Source organism: Dermacentor variabilis, chromosome 10, assembly GCF_050947875.1.
Source record: "Dermacentor variabilis isolate Ectoservices chromosome 10, ASM5094787v1, whole genome shotgun sequence".
Lineage (NCBI taxonomy): Eukaryota > Metazoa > Arthropoda > Arachnida > Ixodida > Ixodidae > Dermacentor > Dermacentor variabilis.
The window spans coordinates 13886369-13904805 of record NC_134577.1 but is presented as its reverse complement, the minus strand read 5'-3'; the positions used below and the strand labels follow the sequence as shown (position 1 = coordinate 13904805).

Here is an 18437-nt window from a genome sequence, read left to right as displayed (position 1 = left end):
ACGAAAAAAACGAGACAAAAGACGTTTACAAAAACCTTTCTTTTATTGTGAAATTGCCATTTCATTCCGAACGCTCTGATTCGAACGGTAAGTCCTGACGTCCTTGTGTCGAACCATTATGTGCAGCCCTCGCAGTTTTCCGAAGACTTCCTCACTGGGGCCCCCTTAGTTACACTGGAAATTATAAACGTTGTTTGTTCCCACACTTCCATGTAGGCGCGTTTATTTCCAGCGCTGCGAAACGACCTACTAGGCTTATGCAAGTTTTCGCATTACCTACTGAACTTGATGGGCGCTGACATTTTGGCCAAGTGAGAAAGAACCCCGTGACCTCGTCTGGCGAGTGCCAATGATTATTGATTATCAAAGCTGTCTGCGGACTCAGCTGTCTGCGGAAAGCTGTCTGCACAACAGCGTCACCTCAATGTTTTGTGAAAAAGAGAATTGCTCGTCAACAAGCAGAGTGAGCATAATGTATATTAATAAAAAATAAAAACAAATTGGTTATTTTCAGCGTCTCCCGCGCCGAAAACAGTCCATAAAACGCTCTCAAAATATTCAAAATAGCTGCCATTGAAGCGTTTCGCCGGTTCCATTTGGCACCCGGTTTTGACGGCGCTCAGTTCTTGGGGACCTTGAAGGACTTGCTCTTCTTGGAAGGCTTAGCTGTAGTCGCTGGCTCCGTGGTGGTCGTGTCCGTTTCGTTGGGAGGGTTGATCCGGAGCTGCGAACGAGAATAAGAATCGCGATCTAGCGACACCTCGTGACATCCGAGAAAGCTGACGCTTTGCGAACTTCATGTTGAGCTGGCTGATGCCACATCTAGAACAAGAGATGTGTCCTATACCGAGAAGAAGCCGTCGCGTGGCGACAACTACAGAGTAATTCATTCCCCTGTCTCCTAACCCTTCGCCTGGTCCTCCACGCAACGTCTCTCATAGTGTCTCTTCTATGGAGCAAAGCCCACAGTATATCACCGCACATCGGAATGCTTGCACCGCGAGGGCTACCCCCAATGCCTTCACGCTCAATTTCCCTCTGGAAGACTGCGCTGACCAGCTGGGACCCGCAGGAGCTGTGACGGTTGATCCAGCGGACGCGCAGAGTACCTGCTGATGGAGCCAATGAAGCCCTGATGCCTCAGCCCTACGCGGAAGATACCCCACTCTGATACAATTCTTTTATCCGCCTATCCCTCCTATACAAAAAAAAAGTGTAGGCTTACAGCTGCTGACAATGTCACAGATTAAGACGTTTCGAGATACTTGTTCTCCTTAACCACGTGAGACGTTGAAGATGGCGTCTTTCTAGTAGCAAAACTTGACGTAGCCCGCAACTACGTATACGCCAATTATGTACTTCATTCTGTCTAGTGTAAGAAACGGAAGGACATCTTAACTGCGACAGGCTGGGACAGGGCAGACGTTATTGCCTTAGAACGCCTCATTTCTGCTGAAATAGCTTTTAACTATTCGCGTATGTCAGCAGTACGTAAAAAGCTGTGCAGTTCAGCCTTGTACTTATTTCTTAGCGAAATATCACTACCCACTCTGGGGGATCAGCAATGAATCGGGCGGTGAAACAATTGCTATTATAATTTTTTTTCAATCAAAATAACATGAAATGAAATGAGCATCAGTCTGTTTGCGTGAACACCAACATGTGTTATTTACGGACGTCGCCTTTACCGCGTCATGGAGTAGTAGTTGTAGTAGCAGTCCTTGTTAGTTTTAGTGAATGCGTGTTGTCGCACCGAGGTAATACTTATGAATCTGGCATCGTAAATACAATGGATAAAATTATGAGTTATAAAAAGAAAAAAAAAAAACACAAGTGATGAAGGAAAACGTCGGGAATCCGCAAGGTCGCCCTCATCTATGATTTGGTTAGCGGATGCGACATTCTTACAAATTTTCTGTCGAATTTTACACTTTAGAAAATGGTAGCGCAAAAAGCAGTGTTGAGAGTACATGAACGAGGCAGGACGCAACCACAGCTGACGTCGTCCGACGACGAGGGCGAATAAATCCAACTGTGCAACACGACTTCAGGAAAATATATGTCGATTTCATGAAACTAAACTGGGTTTGGCAAAATTTTCAAGGACAGCTGCGGAAGATAAGGCGGTGGTTCAGAGGTTGCTAGCCATATGTTCAGGTAACAACAATAACGACAACGTGTAGCAACTTTGTCACCGCATGACTTGCGCTGAAATGCGCACCACGTCTTCGAAACGTACACGCTTGTACTAAAGTTGGTTTATTTTGATTTCCTGATTTTGGTCAAATAGGAAAGCTTTAAAAATTGCATCCTTCCTATACAAAAGCTTAAATTTACCCGCCATGTCACCTGTAAATATTAGTATCAGGTCCACTCGGACATTTCATATTTACTTTTATCCTTTTTTTCTCGAACTCTTTTCTGGAATCTTTTAATCCCATTCCCCATCCCTATACAGAGTAGCATGCCAGCAGTTATATACGCGCCGGCAAAATTCTCTGTTTTTCCAATAAAGAGCCCTCTCTCTCTCTCTCTCTCTCTTGATTTCCTGAAGCGATATCATGTACGGTGCGAGCGACATCAAAAGAAAAAGAGAAGAAAAAAAAAACGTCAGAAAAGGTAATATGCGGACGTTTCAACCCGCTGGCATCGCGTGTCCATCTGCAGTCAAAATTTGAAACTACCTCGTGAAATTGTTCACGCCAGTGTCTCTATTTGGAAATTTTGTCCTATCTTCGTGATCCCATGCAGTTGAGGCCTCGAAATTCGTTGACCAGATATACGGTGGAGGAGTTACTTCGGACATAGTCAAAACGGATCGTTTCATCTTCACCTGCAGCTAAACTGGGGAATTAGTTTCTGATGTTAACTATTATTGGAAAATAGCCGAACTATAGGCATTCTAGTCTCTTTTAAAAGAACCATACATGTTCGTGTGTCAGGCGTGTGCCAGTGGCCCAAGTAAACTGGCCCTGTAATATTTCTTTCGCAGTAGACTTCAAGGAAATAAAAAAAAAAGTTCTGCGTTTCTATTCCGAAGTAAAATTGTCTGTTTTCCGGTTTGCTAAAAGAATAATAAAAAACAATGTTCCTCACGCCTTGACCCAGGTACGTGCCAATTCGTATGTTCTTTACGCGAAGATTACGCCGAGATTAGTTAAGAAAAGCTGGCTCAGTTTTTCGCCAGCGTTGCCATGAGGCGTCTCCTAATGTCATACTGCCTCGACATTTCATCTCTCTCGTCTGCCAAATTTAGCGAGCTGTATTTAGACGGAACCCTTCGGGTGCCCCTTGTCTGTAAAAGCTTGCTATATTTCTACTTACGGGCACGTTATCGCGGTCGTCTCGCTCCTGTTTCTGCAAGATACACTTTTTTTTTTTTTTTTTTGGTATCGCTAGTTTTGGAAGAGTCTCTAGACTGCGTGAGATGCATGTATAGCAAGTTCTCGAATTTCCGCCTGCTCACTTGCAGAACGCGATAACGTCTTACGGGGTCTGATCAGTAGCCGGTCTTTCTTTCTTTTTATCTTTTCCCTACGAACAGCGAACGTGCTCGCAATTAATGCCGTAGCCGACTTGTTTAACGTGTACAGTCGTATTTCAATTCAGTGCCCTACAAATTCCGTCCGGACACACGGTTTCGTTGCTCAGTGTCTTGTCATCTTCCGCGTGGCGGCCTAATATATACGTGTCGCCAACTGCACGTGACACCCAGAAACGGGACGTATAGCTCCTGCAAGATGCACTGGCTCGATTCGGTCGTGCCGTAAGAAGCGATAAAAGGGACGCTCACCAGGATGCGCTGCTTCTCGGCGCATGCGTACTCGGTCTCGTCGACGTCGTTGTAACAGTCGGACTTGTAGCCCTTGGGCAGGCCCTTGCCCTCGAACTCGCACAGCTTCTCGACGGGCCTCGCCTTGACGATCATCTTGTCCAGGGCGCGCGGCTTCTCTTGCGGGCAGTAGAACACCTTGGGCGTGCTGGCGTCGAACACGATGCTTTTGCGCATCATGTCGCCCAGCGCCACGCATGCCACCTGCGTATCCAAGCGGGAGCGTCACGTGACGCGGGGTGACTGGCTTAGTCGGCTACAGCAAAGCCTCCGAGATCTGGTGGCGCGCGGCGCCGGATCTCGGAGGCCGTAGCTACAAAACGTAAGTTCTCTAGAACCAGAGGAAACTATTAAAATTATGGTCAGCGCGTGGATTTACACGGTTAGTACAGTAGCGCCCCAGGCGCTGCTGGAGACACCTGGATGACTGTAAGTATATAGATGGCCGTCGGCTGTCATGTAGCGCATACGTGCACTTGCTTTGCGTACGTTCGTGCGAATTGCAAATTTTTGCGTTCAGTTGCTTCATTGTGGGTTTTCTTTTTATTCCTCTATAAACATACATGCCGCACGAGTTACTCGCATTTAGCTCGTTCGTTCGGTGATTTGTTCATTCCGTGTTCACCCGTTCCTTAAACAACGGGGAGCCAGCGCTGCACAGTAGGTGCTACGGCCATAGACACAGCTACGGCCATTTTAAGTGCACAACTAAAGCATGCTGACGACGTCCGGTAGGGAGGCCACCAAAACGGCACGCCATTTTGAGCGATAACAGATGGGCGCCTGTATCGACGTTTGCTTTAATCCTATGCGTTCAGCCAATTGAGCGCTGTTCGTGTCCAAGCGCGTTGCGAGAATTCACGCGCTCCTACGTTCTCGCACGCCGGCTCTCGGTCAGGTCAGAAGCAGTGCACGTCTAATGCATTCAAGATGAGCGCTGAATTTGCTGACGCGACGTCACAGCACGTGCTGCTAGAAGCTGTTTCCTCCGCTCGCTATAAGCAACCACGGTGGTGTGAACAAAGCTTTAGCAGCACCTTCTGTATATATAGACGATTTTATAGTCGCTTCATGGGCGCCGCCATCTCGGGCTGATACACAAGCAATTTCTATGTTTTATTAGAAGTAAAGTGACGTAACCTGGTGATGAAACGCTGAACGCATTTACACAACTATTTTCATGGCTGCGAATCCACTGTAGTGGCGTACACTTCGTCGTTAAAGACAGAAAACAGCAGCGTTAACAGCCCAAGATGACGGCAGCTAAATGCTTCCGTATAATAATAATAATAATAATAATAATAATAATAATAATAATAATAATAATAATAATAATAATAATAATAATAATAATAATAATAACTTGATTTGCATCCGAAAAACGCGATGCCGGAGGCCTACAGAAAAAGTCGCATTGCAGCTTGACAAGGCCGCAGGCCTCCGCACTGGCAACTTCACGTAGCAGTCAGTCAGCAAATTATATAATATATATGAGTTATAGTCAGCGCTCACTGTAATCCATGCATACAAAGAGATAAAACTCATTCCATATTCAGACATCGTCATACAAATTACAGGTTATGAAGTACAAACATTCAGCTTTCAAGACACTGTTTATCCATACAAGAACGCCACCAGAGACCAGCGCACACAAAATGCACCGCAGAAAGCGCAGATAATTAACTCCGCACTGAAAGTGCAGCAAAATTATACACTAACTATACTATTCTTGTTTCCCTTTTTGTTTTCTTCTTCTACGCACTAAAGTGTTTTCGAAGGTCCGCAAAATTAATTTTGCCTATAGTAATAGCCTATAGATATAACTGAAAAAAAAAAAAGCCCGCTTGCTTTTCGCGTGACGTCACGCGCATCACTTTTCGTACAGCCCGCCGGCGACCAGCCGCCGGCTGGGAGCGCGTCTTTTTTGTGATCCTGGTAAGTCGTGCTACCTCGGCGTGTGCGCTAGGTGTTGCGGTCACTGTGTGGTTGTGCTGCTGATTTGTGAAGAGCGAGATAGGCCACTGGTCATGCCATTTAAGTATTCACCCATGCAAGGGTTCCGCTGGAACTACCCCAACGAGCCTCAGTTACCCTTGTTCTCCTTTCCGAAGGAAGAAAGCCGCCATCATAATTTGTTACGGGCAGTACTGGGGAAAGAATACGAAGTGATGAGCTGTGGAGAAGTAGGTGAGGTTATGTCTAACAACTGTTCGATATGTAAAGCACCAATTAGAAAAAAAAAAAAAAAAGGAAAGATCGTGCCGCTGTCCGCGGGCCGCACCCACGTCAGCTTTTCTCGACAATGTTTCTCTCGGAAGTTTCAAAAAAAAAAAAGAAAAAAAGAAAGGAAAAGCGGTATTTCTCTTTGCTCCATCTTTCTGGCCATTGCCTGAGCGCAGTGTTCCAAAAGACACTGCCAAGAACTATGCATTATTTGTCGAGCGTCGAAAGCGGTATTACGGATTACTGTTTGAAAAACATGCGTAGTTTTATTCAGTTTAGCTGAATGTATTTACGTTTTTTTTTTTCCTCATAGAACAACGAACGCTATAGGCTTTCATTGGGGCGAATAAAGAAAAGTATCCTGAGCTGCTGCAGACACACATTAGACGTTCGTGTGCCCCACGACGTCAAAGGCACACTTTTCGCTATTTCACATGCAGCGTATACATATATATAATTTGCACAAACACATTAACTCATGTCGTGCTATGTATCGTAAGCCATGATGCTTTGAGATAAATGGCCGTGACTGCATCATAAATGGTGATTACACGCCCGACAATAATTTCCTGTTTTCGCGAGAATGCGCTTGGCATTTGGAGAAGTTCATCAGGCGCAAGACCCACCGACATCCTATTTTCAGACGACCTCGAGTCATTTATTCGTAAGTAATAAATAAAAAAGCCTGCCTTAAGTTATCGTTGTCCGACGACGGTAACTAAACCTTTTCTAATTTTTGCGTCTGTTAGCGCAGTTGCGCTCGGAAGAACACGCTTCCGCGATTAGTTAGATTTAGAGCTACTCCTGTTCATTTTACGCCTAGCATTAGCCTGTAGTCGCTCCATCGGGTCTCGTCGCCTAGGAGACGCGGTGACTGTGCACGTAGAAAATAAAAGAAGCATCAAGCAAAAAGAGTACGATCGCTCGCGGCTCAAAGAAGACATCCGCCGCAGAATATCGCCAACTGCGAGAAGCGTCCGACTACGGTGGTGACGTCACCGTCGGAGCAATCAGCTGGCTTTCAATTATGTCGAGTAGATGTTGGCCTTAGGCACTGCAGTTAACATGCAAAGATTCAGCGCCGGTTTCGCATTGAATCGTTCTCTCGTTCTTTTCCCATATCAACAACAAGACCCGCCCCTGTCTGGTTCACTGGATCGTCAGTTTGTTGCCTTCTTCAAGGGACTAAAAGTGCAAGGTCACGTGCTGCTGGCAGCAGCTGTTTCCAGGGCTGGTCCGTCAACGGCTGCTCAACAGGTGAGAAAATGCCGCCAGCTTCGAATAAGTAAGCTACGGCAACTGTGGCACCTAAATATATGTACCAAGAATGTAGAGGGAATGTATTTAAATGGTGGATCGAAGCCTTTTTATGGAACCGGGTAAGGGGAAGGGAAAGTGGGCTAAGTGCTGCTCACTGCGGACGCTTCGACTGCAGAGTTAAGCGTGCGTCTAACGTTAACGTTTACTTGCACCGGCATTCGGAGATCGAGTAAAAATTTGACGAAGCAGAGACGTAGCCCTGTGTTATCGTTTAACGCTGGTCTATTGGTTTGCATATTAATAACAGACGATCGCATTACAAATGTCGGGCAACAAGTACCGGAGTAGAATAAGTACCGTAGGAATTTGTAGCCTGCCGTGTGCACTCACAAAATACGTTTTTTACCCTACATTCTTTGCAACAGCGTAGCCAAGATTCAAGAGGTCGATACGCCCGTTCTCTCTCTCTCTTTATTTAATCGCGTGTGAGTTCCCAACACCAGCTATAGCCTCCGGCTGCCAGATTCCCGCTCGTGGACACCATGACGTAGAACGCCACATGTAAACTCATATATATTGGTACATTGCTTTCAATGGGGTGCGCTTATAGGATAAAAAGAGAAAATGCACTGAACAATGTTCTTTCGTAAAGCGAAAAAAAAATTAGATTAACATCTAAGCCTGAAGTAGTTCGTAGACATTGTGAAAACAGTTATGCGGTGCTTATTATCATACGGGAGCGGATGAAGCACACATAAAATTGGCTGCACGCTTTATGCTGAAGGACTGAAAAGCGGCCGAGCTGGACGCTATCCGTTCTTTGGCAGCACATGTGGCATGAAAGTCATGTGTAAAAAATAATGAGATATTGACGAGCAATGAATGAACGTGATCTCTTCGTTTGACAGGGAAGCTGACGGCTGACTTCTACACATGGTCTTGTTCTTGACTATGTTATATGCCTCGGCAATTTCACGTGTGCGGTGGTCGTGGTGTTTCATGATGATTGAGGAATCCTCAAAAGAAGGCGCGCAGCCGCAGTCACGACAGTGGCTGGCAATATGCGACGACTCCAATCCCTTTAAGGAATTAGCATGTTCGCGTAGCCTAATGTTTACACACCGGTCAGACTGTCCGATGTAGACGCTACCACACGCGCGTAAGGAACTCTATACACCACTCCAGAGGAACACTCAATGCACTTATTAACATGCTTTTAACACTTAGTGGAACAACATTCTACCCGAAATGCTGCAAGGTTGAATCATCGAGCGAATATTTGCTTAAAATGCGTTAGGACCCGCGCCTAAGAGAAGAAAAGAAAGTAGTCGGTGTAGGCAGCGATAAAGAAGAGTAAGTATCCGGTCTATTGCTTAACTGACTGGAATTAAAAAAAAAGAAAACGATGCATGTTCAGCCTTATCATCGGCGTTTTAGTATGCTGATGTGCATTAGATGCAGCCTAGCTATTCCTGTCTTCTATTGCGCAAACTCTTTTCGAGAAAACAGTTATCCGTTTTGCCTTTCTCGTGACGGGCCCACATCCTCTGTGAAGAGACCGGGCTCTCTGCCCACGCGGATCTTGGCATTAGTCCACCGGGCCGCGGCACGCCATCACGTTTCTCAACAACGAATCGCTGTTTTCCAGGTCGACAGCCAACTGCGGCCGCAAAGCTTCCTCCTGCTGGTTTTTGTCGGTTGCGCAAGGCGGCGATGAGAGCAACCTTCGACATTGCGCATCTCTTTGGCCATTTCTGGCCCGTGCGCCATGTTAAGCACCACATATCAATCAATCAGTCAATACTGTGCTTAAATTTAGCGGCTTGCCTTTCACAGAATAGTCGTCATAGCATGAAACAGAATTATAGTTATTATATTTCTACACGTAAAAACGACCACAGAGAGACGGAAGAGAAGGAGCCAGCTGGCAACAGCCACCAGCGGGGACACAAGGCCTGCCAGCTCTAGAAGAAGGAAAAAAGAAAAAGGTACATAGAAAACAAGAAGTAGCGCAGAGATTAAGACGAAGAGAACATTGTCAGTGAAAAATAGGAGGTGATAAAGAAAGGGTGGATATACGTATACAAAAAATGGGCGGTTTCGCCCTCGGGCGAAACGTTGAGCGTGATAGCAAGGTTTGGCGTTGTTTTCGAGCTACTCGAACAATACAAGGAAGCGACGTGGCTCAGCAGAAACTGCGCCCTGACAGGTAACCAGGCTTATCACAATGCTGGCGCGAGGATGAACGCCGGGGGCGATGTTACGGTCGTCACCGCCTGTATGGTGCACGAGATGAGACCGACGGTATCGGCGCCCAGCGAAAAGACTATATATATTCTTGACCGTTCAGATCAGTGTATGTAACTGTGTGATACGCGCACAGCTGCTCAGGAACGACGCTTTTGCAAACAAACCCACCGCGCGTCTCTGCAGAATGAAAGCCTCCAAGCGCGGGCCATACATAAACCGTTGATGCCAGGACAGCACGATGATGACGGCGCGGTCGTGCCTTGACCGTCTTCTTTATTAGCCATCGCAATAAACAAAAATGGAAATGGACCCACCGGGGAACAACGCAATAACGAGGCATGCATCTGTGTCACAGACATCAGTACGGCCCTCAACGTCCGGCAGATGGCCTACAAGTTAAGACGAGGTCAGACCACATCACTGATTCGTGTTTTTCGTGATTCGGGTGACAATTAGTGCAAGAAATAGTGACCGAGCACTTTGCTTAATATCGCCAGGAATCACTGTAGAGTACTCACCATTGATAGGGTGGCTATCACCAGGAGTTTATCTGAGGCAGAAAAACAAGGCAAAAATAGAAAGCTGAGTATGGACAACACTTAAACGACAAACGCATTAACAGAACTCTGGCGATTACATCTTACATCTGCAAACCATTAATCCAAAAATGAGAAACGCTGTATAAGCTCGGGATGGATTCTGAAGTTCTGTAACATGCGTTTAACTTACAGCTTTACGTAGCTTCCGCAGGTTGCTCGACTGGGATTCAAACTTACGACTTCGGCGTCGTTATGAGAAAGCCGGAGCCGCAGCGTAAACGGCAAATACTGCGAGGATTGACTCGATTGAGTCAACGCTGGGCGATTAGTTGTTTTTGCTTTATTGCAGCACGCCTGAACCAGTTCTGTGTCCATCTGTCTCCAAGTATACTGGTCAAGTCAAAAGGAGACCGAAGCATCAGATAATTACATGCTTTGTTCTTGCCTTTAGCGTCGAAATGTGTCAAGGCCACGTGGAATATTTATCTAGCGTAATGAGCGGCGTTACAAGCGCAACGTATCGGCTGACCTATTCGGAACGGTTTATTCTATGTCACCTGGGAAGTTTACTCTTCTTCTTCTTTTTTTTAAATATCCTTTGTAGTTGACAGTAAGCCACACTTCGCGGAGAGTTAACGTATTAATTGAACAGATACATTCACGTATCGTCTGCTGCACAAGGTGCTGGCACCCAGCGTCGCACGTAGCACAGTGTGCTCAGGCATGTCTATACACTACTCAGTGGCGAATTCTGCATCAATTTTATTGGTGTTTTGCTTATGCAATTCAAACATTCGTCCAGAATCCGCTTCGAAATAAGGGGTTGCCTTTAGGCCTACGTTACGGTATCGTAATCCCGTACGTAAGGCACAGACCTCCTGTGAACGAACACACGAAGCGCACTACTGAAGGCGCTGGATCATTTCGTGAGCTACGCTTAGCACAGCTTCCATCTAAAAATCATATAAGAGAGGGAAGTTCCATTCGCTTATGTTGAACCTATAGTGACGACGCCTGTACAAACGCTTGGACGATAAGGAGCTTTGACATTGACAAGCACAGTACACGGAGTCACTTTCAGCAGGCCATCGCGTACTTCTATCGCGCAATCTGATTATTGAAGAACGTTTTCACTCACTCATCTTGGATCCTGGGGCAGACGTCCTTATCAATCACTTACGAGCTCTTCGCAGCGGTACCGAGCTCTGTATGGACGGGCAACAATCCGAAAAAGGCTCTGCGCTGGCCACGGGTGACGTGTGTGCGTGCGAGTGGGGATGTGTGTTGTGGTGGGGGGGCCGACAACGGCTGGCCCGTCGCGCCTGGATGGCCGTCTCACCCGCGGCGGTAAGGGAGGTCAGCCTCCTTGCCCGAAACCTGTTTCGGAGTCGGGGGAGGTCTCCTCGCGGAATGCCCGTGCAGCAGGAAACGAAGAGTTGTGAGAAGCCGTGCGAAGTCGCTGCAGGTTCTGCTCTGGGGCCGTGCGAGTCCGTCTCCCGCTGCCTATTCGCGCAGACTTCCTGGCGTAGCTACGTTCGCGGTCGCGCACAGCACGCTCTGCGGCCGCGCAACGTGATCGCATCTTTGCCTCGCCGTCGTGGCATCTCGTCTCGTCGTCGGGCGGGCAAGAAGGTTCAAGTACAACAACCAGTTTTGGTTGTTGTCGCTTGCACGCTTCGTTGTGACATTGCTTTGCTTATTTAAGTTGTTTCTGTCTGTCCGTCTGTACGGAAGCCGTCTCGTAATCTTCTTGTTTCCGCACGGACGTCACTTGTCAGAGGGATCTACCCCTTTCGTAGCGGACGGATGTGGGGGTGGCTTCTCAGTCTGCCAGTGTATCGAATGTATCGAATGAAGATGACATGGGACGTACAAAAAATTAAAATAAACATAAAATAAATAAACGCAGATAATCATCATCATCTATCGCATATACTGCATGTTTTTCGCTCGTTTTGAGGAGTAATACAAACTCATACAAATTTAAATGGCACTTTTAATTTATACCGGTGTCAGACGCACACTTCTGATAGCGACCGGGTCCGATCCGGATTGAGCTTGATCCAGATCGAGTGTTGCTACACGGTCATTTGCGATCGCGAGTGTGCTAGATGGCTAGATAAGGAGAGTGGGTCTAACGTGGGCTGTTGGTGCTGCTACCGTCGCCTTCATCTGAATGAACGGCTCCGCACGCCGGCTGGACGCTTGTCGCGTTGGAGTAACTACCCTAGCTACATGGAGCTTTGACAGGAGTTTGCAGTTTGCAGCGTTTAGTTTTAATACTCGGTGGCGGAAACACCGATTTTATTCCCCAGTGACCTGTAGTCTATAATATGGCAAAAGAGCGACGGAAACGATGCAAACGACGCAACAACGTACGACAGCCACTCAGCCCGTGAGCTCGTTTCAGCCAATGGGCACTGCCGAAACCGCCGGAGCTTCAAGATTAAGGCGATGACAGCGCCGCCGCAATTCCAGCGTTCTTGCATCATTCTATGGCTTGCCGAAGCGTTCGCTGGACCGAGCTGGACCCACTCCCCTATTCTAGTACGCTGTAATCCGGATCCGGGCTATGGTGGCTAGACCATATCCGGGCAATTGCGATTTGTGCATCGCGATCAGGCTGGCGTCTGCGTCCTCTAGCGCAGTTTTCTGAAAACGCTAAAAACGAACTGCGAAGACAGTTCAATAAAAAAACCTCTAAAAAAAAAAAAAAAACCCCTAAAGTCGAAATATTGTCCAAATTCAACCAACTTTGCAAATCTGAGTTTGTAGCCAAGACATTATGCAGTTCTGAGAGTTGCCGACAATCAAGAGAAGATAACTCGATCCGGATCGTTAGACCGTGTAGCAGCGAACACTGTTGATTGCGATCAAAAAGTCCTATCCTGACCGGCCCCGATTGAAATAAAAAATGCGTGTGCGACACTCGTACTACTTTCAAATTGATATATATTGCTGTAAGCAAATTGTTGCCACGTGGGCCTGTGGCGCAACGGATAACGCGTCTGACTACGGATCAGAAGATTCCAGGTTCGAATCCTGGCAGGCTCGCTGTCTTCTTTTTTTTTCCTCATCGGTGTTCAACTAATCTCTCTCTCTCTCTCTCTCTCTCTCATTTTTTTTTTTTGCTTTCTGAACATTTTGAAGTTTTTTGTACTTTTTCATATTACATATACGATCAACATGCGGAAACGTAGACGTATGAAATGCAGCTCAGCTTTGTTTAAACCACAAAGTTTAGAGCTTGATGGCAGTGCCCGGCGGTATTAAACTGTATAATATGAATTGACACAAAGACGTTGTTTCAACGAAACTAGTATTAAGCGAGCGACCGGGACGTACAAGCGTTACCTAGTGCGAGGTTTAAAAGAAACGCCCTGTATTATGTTCTCGAAAAGCCCGCGCACAGAGCTGCTCCCAGACGTTCGTCATTGCCGCAGCGTCGCGCGGCGGTAACCCTGTCGTAAATTTTTTGAGAATTTTTATTATCGGACCCGCTCTGTAATTGCAGTCTTTAGTGTCGTTTGCCCGCGAACACTCATTGAGGAACCATGTGCTTACAACGATCGGCCACAGAACGCCTATATGATCAGCCAAGTGGCGAGGTAGTTTGTGAAGTGCGAGAGAGATGGCGCCATCGTTTACCACCGCGCTATTCACGGCGTCTGCTCTTGAACGAGATGGAGTCATAATAATAAATAATAAATAAATAATCATAAATAATTCTGCAAGCTCTTGTAGCACCAGATTTATTAGTCCTGGATGGGCATTCCGTAAAATGTTATTGAAAATCAGCGATGATTGTTTCTTTGAATCCGTTAAATTTGGTTATATTTCGCTACTTTTGCAGTTTTGGCGTTTTAGAGAGTCGATTACGAAATAAGTACGCAGTTTAGCTGCACATACATACATACTTTTTAATTTGCGAGAGAGCCTTTGAAGATTGGTCCGAAATTTGTTCGCCTTCGTCACTTTAACGTAATGACCCCACAAAGCCACTGATTTCGGAGTCACCGAGAGGCGCTTGCTGAAAAAGCTAAGTTCGGAAATTGAATATATATATATATATATACATATATATATATACTGTTGGGCGACATAAGTCTGAATTAACTTGTACCAGTAGTCCAAATAGCATAAGACTACTAATAATATTTTGTTTGGCGCAGTACGACGTTTTAGTTTTTTTAGTGATAGGGCTTCAAAGTTGTAAATTCTACAAATTGAGAAAGTTCTCTTCTGCACTTTTAGTGAATCACAATTATTATTTTTTTCAGAAACTTCGTGCGGCGTCTCGCAAAACAAAAAGTTGATTCCTTTCTGCAGACACATTACCCACCTCAAGTAAAATTTTCGCTGAAGACAAAAGATAGTCGGGAACCCCCTTTAAGTCTGTCTCTGGAAAACAGGCGATTGTGAACACCATTATTCTTTTTCGAAATTAGCCAGGCCACCAAAAAAAGAAACATTGTCTTGGACGGCTGTGAGAAAATACTGACTTACGCGATATACATAGAAATTATTAATCGTGATTATTCGGTAACGATGAAATACTTCCTTTGTGTGAGAAAACCCGCCGTGGTTGCTCAGTGGCTATGGTGTTGGGCTGCTGAGCACGAGGTCGCGGGATCGAATCCCGGCCACGGCGGCCGCATTTCGATGGGGGCGAAATGCGAAAACACCCGTGTGCTTAGATTTAGGTGCACGTTAAAGAACCCCAGGTGGTCAAAATTTCCGGAGTCCTCCACTACGGCGTGCCTCATAATCAGAAAGTGGTTTTGGCACGTAAAACCCCAAATATTATTATTATTATTTGTGTGAGAAACATGGCCCGTGTTTGCAACTAGTCGTAGTAGTTCCTTTTGTAAGAGTAATAACTTATTTAGGTTCGTCTTTCTAGTAGTTTTTCACACAAGGTGTGCGTAATTAAGGTGCGGCAAAAATACTTACAATAATAATCTTATGCATTAAGGGAAAATGTGTCTATAAAGACTCGCTACCTTACAAAGTTCCTTATCAAATGCGTCCATATGACAACCTCGAGTAAAATTACTGGAAGAATGTACACCTAATACTGTGAAGCTCTCCACTACGTCTATCTTGTAGGTGCCTAATGTTATGTTCGGCGGTTCAGCGGTTTCCTTTTGGGGTCGGCAAAGTACTGCTTTCATTTTATCTGTATGTAGAGCTAAAGCAGATTTATTTATATAAACTAGAAGAAGAGAGATTTTCGTCATCGCTTCTTATATGTCGTCTTTTTTTTTCAGTGATTAATAATGTGATATCATCAGCGTACTAGATAATCGGCACATTCTCATTTAAAGTTAAGGAGTGCAGATCACGTGTGCACAACGCGACGTAGGACAGGTCCCAGGATCCTGCCTTGGGGGGCGCCTGCTCGTGTGCTTTAAATTCGAAAGGCAGTACAACTAACGATACGCACCGTTTGTTTACGAGGATTTCAATAGGAAAACGTGAGGTCGCAAGCAATGCCGCGTATACCGTAAGATTTCTTTTGCAAGCAAAATATTGCGGATTATGGAATCAAGCGCTTTAAATAAATCAACGTAAACACCAAGCGTATTTAAGTGGCTAGAAAAATTTGTAAGATTCGTTCCTTTCGCAGTAGAAAAGCTGTTTCTGCTAAAAATTGCTGTCTAAAACGGTATTGAAAATAATCTGGTACTGAGTAAATGGACAGTCTGACGTTTGTTAGCCTCTCAGTCGCTTTGGAGAGTACTGTACGAATTTATATTGGTCTATATTTTCTTTTAACACGTTTCAATATCGACATCTAGGTATGAGTATTACTTCAGTAATTTAGGGAAGCTGGTTGATAACGTTTAGTTAAAGAAAAATGGCAGTGGTTTAGCTACAAGGTCTATAACACACTTAATTTGTTTAATCTTTACGTTGTCGATGTCACATGAATAACCGTTCTTTAAATTTATTATTGCAATAGCTACCTCTTGTTCATCTGCTGGTTTCGAAAATATAGCAACAGCCTTTTCTAACGGATCCAGTGCGAGCCGGTTGATTGGATTTTGTTGAGCGTACGAGAACTTACTAATTAAAATGTCATTAGAAATAAGCGCCAAAGTTCCCTTTCTCATATTTCGCGCCGGCACCCCAGCTTGGGTATACGTCAGTGTGACGTCATGAATTGTCTCGTATTTGTGACGTTGTGGCGCAGCAAATGTTGTCAAAGCTTGCTAAGCCTTGGAGTCTTCCCCGGCTCTAGCTACGCCACGAAAATACCTGTTGTCGGGTGGGCTGGAAATCAAAGAAAGCGGGGGGGGGGGGGGGGTGTACACGTCGACAAAAAATACACTTCTATAGCTAATTGTATATTTGGGGAACGAAACTACGGAGTTATTGGACTTGGTAAAGATACAAGCCATAATTTTCTGCAGTCTGAAATGCCTTCTTGTTTAGGCATGATTGCTAGTGTCAGACATTACATGCCTGCTAAAGTCAAGCTCATACTATAGAATGTGTTAGTGGCTTCACATCTGCAGTACTGTAGCCTTGTGTGGTATAATACCGCAGTACCACTAACTTGGCAAAATTACACCTGCTGCAGGAAAGAGCGGCCCGGTACATGGTAAACATCCCATACCTTCCCCCTATAGTACCAGCCTTTTTATTCAGTGCGAAAAATTTCCTGTGTTTCATTTATACAGCTATAGACTCGCACTATATCATACAGATCAAACTTAACATATGATATAGTATTATACTTTCTTTGGCTGACCTTCAAGAAAGCAACAGCATCAAATACGCCAGACACAAAGATCTGCAGGTTATTCCTACCCCTAGAGCCAATTCCTGCAAGCAGTCGTTATGTTACGCGCTACCTTCTTTGTTAAACGACATCTACACCTTAAACGTTGATCTTGGTCATAGCTCAATTTCGGTTATTAGCAGGGTCTGTTGGCATCGTCTATGTCCTAAGTAAGTTCAAGTATTTTCCACAGCGTATTCATTTATTTTTGAATGTTTAACAACTTTTCGTCTTTTATGAGTCTACTGTACGTTGTCGTCACCCGCCATGACCAAATTCAATTATCGGAGTGTTACGCTTACGCTCTTTGCCGTCACTGGATGTGCATTTTTTTTAGTGTTTAATTTTTTTTCTTGCATTGGTGCTACAGTGTCACTTGTCATGCCGGTGGGGCGTCATTTGCGCATGAGCGGAATGCTACCGCGCGATTCTTCACCATACAATTCAGTTGTCAAAGTGTCTCGCGCACTGTCCTTACTGTCACTCGATGTGCATTTTTTCTTTACTCTTTGCTATTGTTTTCTTCATTGCCTGGCATTATAATGCTACTGTACCACGCCTGTGGGGTGACCTGCACATGTGCGGGTGGTAGCGCGCTTGATGCTGGCACCTTCCCGGCATGTTGACCATGGCAGCGGGCGTTAAAAAGACACTTTTATTATGGTAGAAATTTTGTTATGTAATTACGGCGAGGCATTTGCCATGATAAAAAAACAGGTGGGATGATATTCGTGTAGCCTTTTTTTCGCTAATATTGCTATGGTCGTGTGGAGGAAATTTGTACTTTAATTTTTCCTGCAATTTTGATACATTGTGTACGTAATGCATAACGTGCATTTCATGCATTTCTGCGTGCATTAATATATTCCAACGCAAATTGTACCCGTTTTATGTTGTTGTTTACTGCACTGCCATGTGACCATGTACCTTAGTAAGGCCATTGCGACGGTTAGTCCCGGCCCTTCCTGTCAGAGGAAGAAAATCCGCCTCCATTCCATGGCGCAAAAGTAGATGTGCAGTAAAGCTGTTGCCGACGTTAGGCAAGCACAACCGACGTCAGACGACGTCACACAAGCACCACCACCACACGCCCGCACCTGGGCGGAAGTGCGGCGCACATGCTCGTTCATTTCAAGGCCCTCCGCCTAGCGCAAGTGCCTTATTGAACTAATTGAATTTCTCAAAGTAAAATGCGTCAGAAAATTTGTAAAGTATGACTTGCAACATGCTGACATAACATCGGCTTGCAACTCGAATATACGAGAGGTGGTGGTGGTGGTGAAAAACTCTTATTGATGAGAAGGCCAAAAGTAAAAACAAATTAAAAAATTAAAGAGCAGCGTTGTGGGCTGCCTTCAGGCTGCCGGTTGTGGCGTCCAGGCCATGCCTAGTCGCGACGTCCTCCGCCCAGTTCACCAGCCGGAGTTGGATATCCGGCAAGGCATTATTATATTACGCGGAGACTCGAACACAAAGCCTTCCAGTTGTCGTTTTAGCGTGAGCACGCCACGCAAAATCCCGCGCAATTAGAAGCTTACAACCTCAT

General features: G+C 45.5%; 1 protein-coding gene and 1 non-coding gene across 2 annotated transcripts; one reads left to right on the top strand and one right to left on the bottom strand.

The window, feature by feature from the left end:
- Positions 1-20: 20 nt before the first annotated feature.
- On the bottom strand, positions 21-11420 carry LOC142559958 (uncharacterized). The gene is made up of 4 exons (XM_075671672.1): positions 11243-11420; positions 10084-10115; positions 3794-4036; positions 21-724 (listed from the first exon to the last, which is right to left on the bottom strand). Exons 1-4 carry the CDS (start codon positions 11244-11246, stop codon positions 620-622), a joined length of 384 nt encoding a protein of 127 aa, XP_075527787.1. The 5' UTR covers positions 11247-11420; the 3' UTR covers positions 21-619.
- A 1665-nt stretch (positions 11421-13085) lies between these two features.
- On the top strand, positions 13086-13158 carry TRNAR-ACG (transfer RNA arginine (anticodon ACG)). The gene has a single exon. It is a non-coding gene; the product is annotated as a tRNA-Arg (tRNA).
- Positions 13159-18437: the final 5279 nt, after the last annotated feature.

What these genes read in the sequence shown, in the direction of transcription:
- LOC142559958 (XM_075671672.1), bottom strand. An exon ending in TGATAGCCACCCTATCAATG is followed by an intron (nt 4,037 to 10,083) that starts GTGAGTACTCTA and finishes TTGGATACGCAG; the next exon opens with GTGGCATGCGTGGCGCTGGG. An exon ending in CCGAGAAGCAGCGCATCCTG is followed by an intron (nt 725 to 3,793) that starts GTGAGCGTCCCT and finishes TCTCGTTCGCAG; the next exon opens with CTCCGGATCAACCCTCCCAA.